The following is a 12,198-nucleotide window of genomic DNA, read 5'->3' on the forward strand; positions in this document are numbered from 1 at the left end:
TTAAGATTAATTCATAGCATGATCTTATTTTTCAAAATTCTGTATAATTTTTAATGGTATGAGTTTCAGGAATCTCACAAGACAGCAACCCAATATCACCAGACAACCAAGTAGGTATTCTTCTAGTATAATAAATATAAGAAACTTACTTTCCTTTAGCCACTTGTAAAATTAACATTATTTTCTTTCAGAAATAAAATATAAGTTGTCATTGGGTTCAAACCACAGGTTTATTCTCCTACCAAGAACTTACCTGTACCTGTTGAACATCTTCTGTATGTTCTGTCTCTCTTGCCACAGTGGCAGTTTCACTTCCTAGACGGGAAAGTAAATATTCAGAGTTACTTTCACTGTTAGAAGCAACTATACTCTAACTTGTGAAATGCTCTTCCCAGGGAGGCTTGCCTAGTACCTTCATTACCTCTCTTTAGGCACCAGTCAAAAATATCTCTTCAACCAGTCATTCAGGTGATTAACATTCTATAGCTTTTTTAATGTCTTTGTGTATGGGCATAATTGCTTTGTTAATAATAATAATAATAATAATAATAATAATAATAATAATAATAAACGTTTATTTATATCCCACCCTCAGGGGCTCAGGGCGGCTAGCATCAGATATATAACATTAGTATAAAATCAAACAATAATTAAATTACCTCCTAGAAACAAGCCAAAATCAAATCAAATTGTTTTTGTTTTATTATGTATTTTGCATTCTCATTTTGTATTTTTCTGGGGTTTTTAAAAAATATAATTTTATCTAGATTTTCAAGATAGCCTACAAAAGAGAACCACAAAACAAATATAAAACAGATGAAAAACATCAAAAACAAAAGCAATTATCGTAGCAACAGTAAAAATACAAAAAGCAGTAGATATAAAATCAGTTAAAATCCTGGGCAATCTTTTTTGGGGGGAAATGACTAAAATGTGGCTCTCTGTTCTGAACTGCCCTGGGATCTTCAGATGAAGGGTGGTAAACAAATTGTGTTGTTGTTGTTGTTGTTGTTACTATTACTATTTCTACTACAGTATCAGTAATATGCATCTTGAGCAACAACAAACAAACAAACTTGAAAACTAACTGAAAATCCAGATTTTATCCCACTGCAGTTTAAAGTAGAAATTGTATATCAGAACCATACAATTTTATTGCTTGAGGAGTGTATTCCTCCATTTGTGTCTGTCTCTGGGTGGAAGGGCACAGCAATGTAACAAGTGGTGGTTTGTTTAAAACCTTTGCATGGCAGCGCTGTGTGGCCAGCTTGACACCTGTGGCCTTTTGTCTGGTGAGTCAAGTAGTACCAGACTACCTTGCTGTCCTGATTGGAACTGCAGGTATTTGACAACTGGAGACTACAGGTGACTATCTCTCCATGTGGCCAAAGGTGCTATGTAGAACATTTTATAACAGCTATATGCCACAAATGAAGGGGGCTATGCCCCAGTGGTAGAGTACATGCTATGCAGCAAGAAGATCTTGGGTGTGAGCCAACTTTAAAATAAAAATAAAAATCAGGTAGCAGAAAAGAAGAAGAAGAAGAAGAAGAAGAAGAAGAAGAAGAAGAAGAAGAAGAAGAATTTGGACTTGATATCCCACCTTTCACTTCCCTTAAGGAGTCTCAAAGCGGCTAACAATCTCCTTTCCCTTCCTCCCCCACAACAAACACTCTGTGAGGTGAGTGAGGCTGAGAGACTTCAGAGAAGTGTGACTGGCCAAGGTCACCCAGCAGCTGCATGTGAAACATCTCTGCCTGTTGCCCTGAAGAGCTGGTGCCCACACAGGTCTAGATAAACCAGTGGTTTGACTCAGAATAAGGCAGTTTCACATGTGACATTTTCACCATGGAAGAACTAGAGTTGATCATCATTATCATCATCAGACTAATGCCACTACTAAATAAAGACAATGCAAAAACACAATCCACATCTAAATCAAAATTCATTATTGCATCTAAAACAATGCATTACAGCAAACAGTGACAATGTCAGTAGTTCAGGAGAGACTCACCCCTCAAATGCTTGGGTAAAAATACCCCATCTGCTTCCATTTTTCCAAAGCAACTGCCACTGATGGGCTTGTAGTCTAGGACTTCTGGACTCAAGTATAGTGCCCCCACACCAAACACTTGGGCCATGTGAATTTTGGCAATAAGTAGGAGTACCTTTGTTTCTCTATGATTTATTGTTGATTCTTAGGTCAGCAGTATCTCCTAAGTCTTTGTAAAACCTTGCTATCCTATTTCCATCTGTTTTTCCTCACCTAAGCAAATGTGTTCACATTGGATTATTAAATAATATTTTGCATGCCTTATACTTTCTGATTTTTATATTTCACATAGGTCAGGCCAGTTTGCTTTTTCAAAAGCTGTTTAAAGTGCCACTGCTTTGGTTGAAAGGGTGAATACTAATTGGTTTCCCAGGATACAGAATACAATTGGCATTTGTGATACAGCAGCCAGCAGGCAGGCACACAGCTATATTAAAGATGCTTGAAATCTCTCCTGCTTAGTAATAATAATAATAATAATAATTTATTATTTATACCCCGCCCATCTGGCTGGGCCTCCCCAGCCACTCTGGGCGGCTTCCATAAAAACCAAAAATACAATAAAATATCACACGTTAAAAACTTCCCTGAACAGGGCTGCCTTAAGATGTCTCCTGAATGTCAGGTAGTTGTTTATCGCCTTGACATCTGCTGGAAGGGTGTTCCACAGGGCGGGCGCCACTACCGAGAAGGCCCTCTGCCTGGTTCCCTGTAGCTTTGCTTCTCGCAGTGAGGGAACCGCCAGAAGGCCCTCGGCGCTGGACCTCAGCGTCCGGGCAGACTGATGGGGGTGGAGACGCTCCTTCAGGTATACTGGACCGAGGCCGTTTAGGGCTTTAAAGGTCAGCACCAACACTTTGAATTGTGCTCGGAAACGTACTGGGAGCCAATGCAGGTCTTTCAAGACCGGTGTTATATGGTCTCGGCGGCCGCTCCCAGTCACCAGTCTAGCTGCCGCATTCTGGATTAGTTGTAGTTTCCGAGTCACCTTCAAAGGTAGCCCCACGTAGAGTGCATTGCAGTAGTCCAAGCGGGAGATAACCAGAGCATGCACCACTCTGGCGAGACAGTCCGCAGGCAGATAGGGTCTCAGCCTACGTACCAGATGGAGCTGGTAAACAGCTGCCCTGGACACAGATTTGACCTGTGCCTCCATGGACAGCTGTGAGTCCAAAATGACTCCCAGGCTGCGCACCTGGTCCTTCAGGGGCACAGTTACCCCATTCAGGACCAGGGAATCCTCCACACCTGCCCGCCTCCTGTCCCCCAAAAACAGTACTTCTGTCTTGTCAGGATTCAACCTCAATCTGTTAGCCGCCATCCATCCTCCAACCGCCTCCAGACACTCACACAGGACCTTCACCGCCTTCACTGGTTCTGATTTAAAAGAGAGGTAGAGCTGGGTATCATCCGCATACTGATGAACACCCAGCCCAAACCTCCTGATGATCTCTCCCAGCGGCCGCATGTAGATGTTGAAAAGCATGGGGGAGAGGACAGAACCCTGAGGCACCCCACAAGTGAGAGCCCAGGGGTCTGAACACTCATCCCCCACCACCACTTTCTGAACACGGCCTAGGAGGAAGGAGCGGAACCACTGTATAACAGTGCCCCCAGCTCCCAGCCCCCCAAGACGGTCCAGAAGGATGCTATGGTCGATGGTATCGAACGCCGCTGAGAGATCCAGCAAAACTAGGAAACAGCTCTCACCTTTGTCCCTAGCCCGCCGGAGATCATCAACCAGTGCGACCAAGGCAGTTTCAGTCCCATGATGAGGCCTGAATCCCGACTGGAAGGGATCCAAATGGTCCGCTTCTTCCAGGCGTGCCTGGAGTTGTTCGGCCACCGCTCGCTCAATCACCTTGCCCAAGAATGGAAGATTTGAGACTGGGCGATAATTGGCCATCGTGGCCGCATCTAAAGATGGTTTTTTAAGAAGCGGTTTAATAACCGCCTCTTTCAGCGGGTCTGGGAAGGCTCCCTCACGGAGGGAAGCATTCACCACCCCACGAAGCCCATCGCCCAGTCCTTCCCGGCTAGCTTTTATAAGCCAGGATGGGCAAGGATCCAGGAGACAGGTGGTTGGTTTCACTCGTCCAAGCAGCCTGTCCACATCCTCGGAGGTAACAGATTGGAACTAGTATAATTTTATACCATGATCAGACTGCATTACTTAGAAATATGCCCCATGGATTTTAATAGGACCTCTTTTGTGGTGTAGTGGTTAAGAGCGGTAGTCTCGTAATCTGGAGAACCGGGTTCGAGTCTCCGCTCCTCCACATGCAGCTGCTGGGTGACCTTGGGCCAGTCACACTTCTTTGAAGTCTCTCAGCCCCACTCACCTCACAGAGTGTTTGTTGTGGGGGAGGAAAGGAAAGGAGAATGTTAGCCGCTTTGAGACTCCTTAAAGGGAGTGAAAGGCGGGATATCAAATCCAAACTCTTCTTCTCTTCTTCTGTCATCTGTGACATCACAAGAGCTCTGACAATGGCTGGAGGTGGGTGAAGTGAAAGCTCACAGAGCGGACAGAAGTTTCTATTGCAAGCATAAAGGTAAAGGTACCCCTGCCCGTACGGGCCAGTCGTGTCCGACTCTAGGGTTGTGCGCCCATCTCACTTAAGAGGCTGGGGGCCAGCGCTGTCCGGAGACACTTCTGGGTCACGTGGCCAGCGTGACGAAGCTGCTCTGGCGAGCCAGCACCAGCGTAGCACACAGAAACACTGTTTACCTTCCCACTATAAAGCGGTACCTATTTATCTACTTGCACTTAACGGTGCTTTCGAACTGCTAGGTGGGCAGGAGCTGGGACCGAAAGACGGTCATGGCAAGCGTGCGCATCATCTAAACTTGAGCACCAGCTTCTCTCCTTTAATGCACTTGCACATACATGCTTGCAATTAAAGTATTGTTACTGATGCAAAATCAAATTGCTACTGTTGAAATGGAAACCTTATAAGCTTAAGATATAATCTCAGTGGCAAAATGTACATACAAATGTACCTTTGTATACACTTTAGAAACATGCCTTGAAAAACAAGTAGTGGAACAACAAAGTAGGAAACAGTAGAACAAGGAAGTAAGAAACCTCCGTATAGTAATATTTTGCATTAAGATGTTTAATTTTCCATTAGCATTTCTGGGTGGAATCCAGCTGGTTTTGCTCTGATGATGGAAAGCATCCATTAGCAGAAAATGAAGGGAGGCATTTTTTACTGCAACCTTCCATCTCTCCCAAAATAAGTTTTGAGCAGATCTGAAGGGGTCTGTTTGGGAGAGAAATTGCCTCCTTCCTTGTTCTAATGAGAAATGCCCTCTGCTAGCAGAGCAACACCAGCTGGATTCCACCCCCAGGACCGATATTTTTGAATAGGTTACAATGATTATCTGACTTGTTAACATATTTCATTTATTCTCATTTACATACAGCACAACTTTCCTGTTAAATTCATTATATAAATTCATTATATAGCCCATTACTTACCCTGTTCATCTTCTATTAGCATGCATGTGAAAAAAAGTTCACAAAATTACTTTCACTTAGGAGCAATTTCATTAACTCACATCAGTTTGGACAATAAAAGCCAATACCAAATTGTTTCATCTGTATTTTAAATGTGCAGCACAATCAAGAGCCAAACTATTTGGGTGACCTGCTAAAAATCAAAACATGACATCACACAGGCTGCTGATTTAATATCATTTCTGCTCATAGCCTTGTGGGGAAATTGTACATAAGTATATGCAACATATATGGCATCATTGGATAGCTTTTAGGGTTTGGATCCAGGGATCCAGTTAGAAAATCCCATTCAGTGTGATAATTGAAATTATTAAGATTTTGGAATGCAGAAAACAAAAAAACAAAGAGGAAGCCATCAAATCTAGCACATGAGGCCACTTTAACTAAATTGTATAATTTGGTATATAAATAATTGGTTTTGATAACTGTATTAATTGGATAAAATTGGCATTGTTATAATGAGGCTGTTATTGGAATGATATTGGAAAATCAATAAAAATATTTATTTTTTAAAAAGGAAAGAACATTCCATTCAGTGTTAAATGTGGAGTGGCATGTTCAACAATAGGCGTACGCTTAATTCAGATACAACCTTTCTCCAAGAACTGTTTGAAAACAGCTTTACTTTTTCCATATTATATTTGGAACTCATACTTCAATGCATTCACATTGGTGCACTGCCACCTGGGAAATGTTGGGATGGGAAGGTAAGCACTTTGCCTAGACAGCCATTAGATATCCCTGCCTGTCCATGCACATTGTGTGCTACAACACCATGCCTGGTTACTGGTTCTGCTCCATTTTGACATGGAGACAAAAATAAAGGAGGAGGAAGCTGCAGTGGTAGCATATATGGCAATCTCATCTACTAGATGGTTGGTAGCTGCTACCTGAGAAGAAGCCCTGTCATTTGTTGTCATTGGTACTTCACAATGCTAAAGTAGATGACAGAATGATTATGCACCTCCTGCCTGGTGTTCAGAAAGCAGAATAAATCCCATGGACACTGAGAAATCATCTATTCTTTTGGAGCTTCAAATGTAACAATTGGAAATAATTTTTGATGTTATTTGTAAAAAGATATACTGGATTTTCCCCTTTTTGCAGCTTTCAATGTTTGCTAGCCACCTTGAGAATTTGGATTAGAAATACACTGAATAAAATGTGGGCTAGAAATATATGAAATAAAATCTCTAATGAAAAATTCTTAACGGATACCAAGAGAAGCTGCTGAATCATAGTTAGAAAGGACTCTGACAGTCATCTAGTCTAACTGCCTGCAAGAAGGAATCTCAACTAGATCATGCATTACAGATGGCCATCCAACCGCTGCTTAAAAACCTCCACTGAAGGAGAGTCCACCACCTCTTGTGGGAGTCTGTTCCACTGTTGAACAGCTCTTGCTGTCAGAAAGTTCTTCTTGATGTTTAGTTGGAACCCCTTTTTTTGTAACTTGAATATTGAACCTTCTTCTTCCCATCTTCTTCCCCAGATACAGGTGTACTTATTGAGTGAAAAAATGGGTTTTGGAGAGTTTTAAGACTAAACTCATCCTGAGACTTTGAGAAGGGAGAAACTACTAGAGAGTCACAGTGGCTCATGTCATGTCATGTCATGTCATGTCATGTCATGTTACAGACCTGTAGTTCGACAAAACAAAATGCCATTTTTCATCATTTCATCAAAATCTTTTCTGAATGTACACTCCTGTCACAGAATAAAACTCAGCTTTAAAATAAAAAAAAATCATGTATTTATTAGATTGGTTATGAAGGTGCAAGGGTTCCATGAATGGAAGTCCTCTTCTGTGGACAGAAGGGCTTTTTCTGACTCGGTACAAGATCCTTGCATGAAAAACTAAACAAAAGTGAAATTCACATGAGTGCATAAAATCTTGTGTGGTCTCTTCAACTATTACTCGAAACGTGTGCTACCGTAAGGCGTCGCACATCACACTTTTGTTAGCTCTTGCACAGGTTTATGGGAAAGCACCACTACTAAATTTTTATAGCTACCATGTTTCTGGATCTAAACCCATGATTCCAAGCTAAGTAATACATTCTATTTGCACTTTCAGGCCTTACCTGTTTCTGCATGTTTCACTCTCTGTCCTTCATCTGGAGGCTTTGGAGGGGGCCACACTGATGGAATTCTCCTTGGAAATCTTCCTTCAATGTAATCTGATGAATGTGTGGGTTGGTTGACTGCAGCCCAAGTATAAAGCTGATCTTGCTGTAATTATTTACAAAATAAAAATAAATATTACATCTCTTCAAGTTCCAAAGCTATTGCCTCCAATGCCTATTTAGTTACCCAGTGCTACATCAGTACTTTCTTTGATCTCATGAAATTCCCAGTGATTGTTGTTTTTTTAAAAAAGGTTTACCTGAAATTCTTGGTTCAGAGTTAGCAGCAATAGAAAACTCATAGCTATATTTGGCCAAGTACAAATATTTCAGGGCAATACTTCTGAACTAGGTGTCTTCAGATAATTCTAAAATGCATTCCAAAACAGACCCCTTAAAGGAATGAAAACATTTTGTGAGCCCATGGTACAAGAATGTGCTGTGTAATAAATAGGTTATTTATTGATGTTCAAAACAAAACAAAAGGATAGCGGCAGTGCACCTTGAAATCTCAGCAATAATTTAGCAATAATTTGACCTTTGACCCAATAAGAGTTTTTTTCGGGGGGGGGGGATCCCAAATCCCAAATAAAACAAATACCATCTATGTAACACTATTAACAAAACAACTAAAAAATAAGATAAACGTCACAGTTACACCAAAAATTCTATTGTAAATGTTTCTGCATGATTGATGAACAGATGACAGGGTGAAATACACGTTTTGAAATGAAAAACCATGTGAATCAAGGAAGCTTCATTAAACTAATGCTGGATCTAGACCCATCAAAAAAGTGATTCAGGTAAACTGGTTGCAAACTTCAAAAAGGGAAATCCCATTGGCGAAAGACGGGACTCCATAGCGCCATATGGTGTTAGAGCATTATAACGCATATAAAGTGTTTTTTCTTTACCAATGTAGCTGAGTCCTTAAGTCAGACCAATGACATGTCTATCTCTTTTTTAAAAAATAATTTTTATTGATTTTAACATATAAATTATAAAATGTACCACAAAACTTATCACATACAATCTTTTTAGACTTCCATCAGCTCCTCTGATGATCCACCGTTTTAACCACTTCTTATGCATTTCTTAACTTTATATTGCCTTTTCATCTCTTAACAAATCATCCTTCCCCTTCTCCATTTTTGCAATACTTCCAATAATACTCCTCACAAAACCTTTTGCAAACCTAAAAACGTCGTCTGATCTTCACAAATACTTTTCAAATAGTCCGTAAATTTACTCCAGTCTTCCGTGAATTTCTGGTCCCGCCGGTTTCGAATGACATGTCTATCTCAATACTACATACTCTGACTGACATTGGGTCTCCAGTGTTTCGGAGAGAGTACTGGAGATTGAACCTGAGACTTTCTGCATGCAAAGCAGATACTCTACCACTGAGCTATGGCCCTTCCTTGTGAGTAAGACAGACCACACAAGCTTTACTTAATGCCCCATATCAAACAACTGGCATTGCCAAGACCAGTAACTACCATAATTTATTTGTAATGGTGGTCAAGCAAGTTGGGGGTGGTGACCCTTTGTGTGTGAAAATTAAAAAGACAGGGACAGACAGCTTGACTTATAACCAACTGAAAATTAGAAACATTTGATGACAGCACTAACTGATGGTATATAGCTGAATTAAATGGCAGCTTGGGCAACCAGGTTAGCTCTGTGCCTTTCACTATCTCAGCTTCAGTTTTCCCATGGATAAAATGAGAGTAATGGCGATTTGCCTCATAGGGTTATTAAAAGGAAAACGTTTAACTTTAGTGTTATTAGCAGCATCAACAGGGGAAGGGGTGGAATGCTGCTTTAGACAATTTTGTCTCTAGTGTTCTAAAGTGCAGTGGGATTTAATGCAGATGGCTGCATTTAGCAATGTTGACTTATATTGTTAGCCAAATGATACAGGGATAAATGAAGCAAACTATGGAATAACAGTGCATTTTCGACACCAACAGTATCCTCAGTCACAAAATAATAGCATTTAGTTTTCAGAGAAAACCCTCTTACATTACATCAAGGCACAGAATTATATGTTTAATTGTAAATGAAGAGTGAATGAAATTCAAGCAAGGTCTAACTAAATTTAAATTGGGGGATTTTATAAACCTGATTTTAGAAGTAGCTTCAACGAGTCTACCATCTCTAATCTCCTTGCACTCTAAAATGAAGAGGAGCATTTGCACATCTACAGACTACAGGTTTACGTATTTTTACACCACACACTAAACTTTCTAAAACAAAACAGTATGCATGGCTGTGGAAGGTTGAGAATAAATAAAGACACCAAATCTTAGCATAACAGTACTGACTGCAATATCAACAATAAGAATTCTTATGGCAAACCAGCTTGTTTGAAAAGTGCACAAGGCAGTAAAGTTTTCTATATTGTTGGCCCCACTGTGCTTTCATCTCATTTGCTAAATACAAGTTTTACTCAGCATATGTCTTTTGCAGTGCAGTCCAGGATGACAAGCCCTTCTCTTACCATAGACAAATTATTGGATATGTAAGAAGTGTCCAGTTTTCCCCAGTTAATAATCTGCCCACTAATAAAACAAACCAGATGATTTTTTTTAAAGGCATGGTAGCTTTACAACCTATCTGCCTGGTGTGTGTGTGTGTGTGTGTGTGTGTGTGTGTGTGTGTGTGTATAGCTATCAACAAAATAATGATGCATGCGTACATATACTCTTACACAGCAATTCTGGCTGGCTCTTTAAAACTGCAGAGGTAACCTACATGGGTGAGGCAAGCTACTTGCCTGCATAAGCCGAAGGTACCGTTCCAGATCTGAATCAGGAATGGTACCATATTTCTTTTCATTACATATAAACAAACAGCCTCAGTTATCCATCAACTATATTTCCATGCCAGCTTACAAAATAGTTGCTTCTTACCTAGCCATCGATAAAAATTCAGTTGCTGCATTGTTAACAGTTAAGCTCACATGGTACTTACTGCCAGGAACAAGTGTACATGACCTCCAAGCTGAATTCAGGGAGTGTCATTATCTTGTTTGTATCTTTACTGACGTAGACAGACTCATCTCATGAATAAATGAGTAGCTATTGAAGTCTTACAGCGCATATAAGCAGCAAAGTCATTGCAACTCAATGCAATGCCGGTGCCTCTTCACAACGCCACGCACAGGTTTGGAAGAAAGACCCAAAGGTAAAGCAGTCTGCCCTGAAAGGGTTAACATGCGATAGAAATAGCACTGAGATCAATTCACACAGACCTGCCCAAACTGGTTATAAGGATGTTAGAAGGAGCCTTAGTCAGCAGTACTGAATTAGCTGGGGAAAACAGAAAACTACACAGAGGCTACCCTGAACATAAATTACAGGATGTAAGGAGGAGAGATTGCTATTAATGTTTCAAGTTTGCTTTCTTCTAATCAACTAAAAATTATGCCAAAATTGCTGCGTACATTAGCTCTATTTTGATTATTCTTCAGCAAAACTACTGCAGGGGGAGCAGCTGCACTACTTCAACACATATTTCATAGAATCATAGAATCTTAGAGTTGGAAGGAACCTCAAGGGTCATCTAGTCCAACCCCCTGCAATGCAGGAATCTCAGCTAAAGTATCCAGGACAGATGGCCATCCAACCTCTGTTTAAAAACCTCCAAGGAAGGAGAGTCCACCACCTCTCGTGGGAGTCTCTTACACTCCTGAACAGTTCTTACTTTCAGAAAGTTTTTCCAAATGTTTAGTCGGAATCTCCTTTCTTGCAACTTGAAGCCATTGGTTCGAGTCCTACCCTCCAGGGCAGGAGAAAACAAGCGTGCTCTCTCTTTCATGTGACAGCCCTTAAGATATTTGAAGACGGCTATCCTATCTCCTCTCAGTCCCCTCTTGTCCAGGCTAAACACACCCAGCTCCTTCAACCGTTCCTCATAAGGCTTAGTTTCCAGACCCGTGATCATCTTGATTGCCCTCCCCTGCACATGTTCCAGCTTTTCAACATCCTTCTTAAATTGATCTGGACACTATACTTCTGTTAAAGCATTTTAGAAAACACTGGATTCAGAAGAAAAGGCGATACATCAGGACCAGACCTGTGATTAGTGAGAGTATGGCAACCACATCAGGTAGCAAACACTACTTCTGCTACTACTTCAATTTATATCCCACCCTTCCTCCTGAGGAGCCCAGGGTAGCAATGATAAAACACTTTTTAAAAGTGCAAAAACAGTTAAAACCGTTATCTTAAGCAGTGATCTCAAAGTTGCCAAAAACAGTTCCTTTCAGCAAAAGCTGAGATAAACAGGCACGCTTTTAGATTACTCCTGACAGACACACCTCACTCAAGAGGGCATTCCACCAGGGGCGCCATCTCCTAGGGACTGAGCCCTTTTGGCGTGCTACCCCCCTCCACCCCCAGAAAAAAATATTTTTGCAGATCGCAATATTAAGTCTGCTTCCCTCCCCTAAACACATGAATTCCTAGTCTGCTGATAGATCAGTGCAAGTTGGT

At 41.0% G+C, this 12,198-nt stretch overlaps 1 protein-coding gene across 1 annotated transcript in view; it reads right to left on the bottom strand.

The window, feature by feature from the left end:
* Positions 1-12,198, bottom strand: part of FMN2 (formin 2) — a 152,744-nt gene that overhangs the window by 115,258 nt on the left and 25,288 nt on the right. Inside the window, exons 3-4 of the mRNA XM_082214968.1 lie at positions 7,658-7,805; positions 254-315 (exon numbers count right to left, since the gene is read on the bottom strand). Coding sequence (XP_082071094.1) covers positions 254-315; positions 7,658-7,805 — 210 coding nt within the window. The remainder of the gene's footprint in view (positions 1-253; positions 316-7,657; positions 7,806-12,198) is intronic.

Source organism: Podarcis vaucheri, assembly GCF_965113315.1.
Source record: "Podarcis vaucheri genome assembly, chromosome: 3".
NCBI classification, from domain to species: domain Eukaryota; kingdom Metazoa; phylum Chordata; class Lepidosauria; order Squamata; family Lacertidae; genus Podarcis; species Podarcis vaucheri.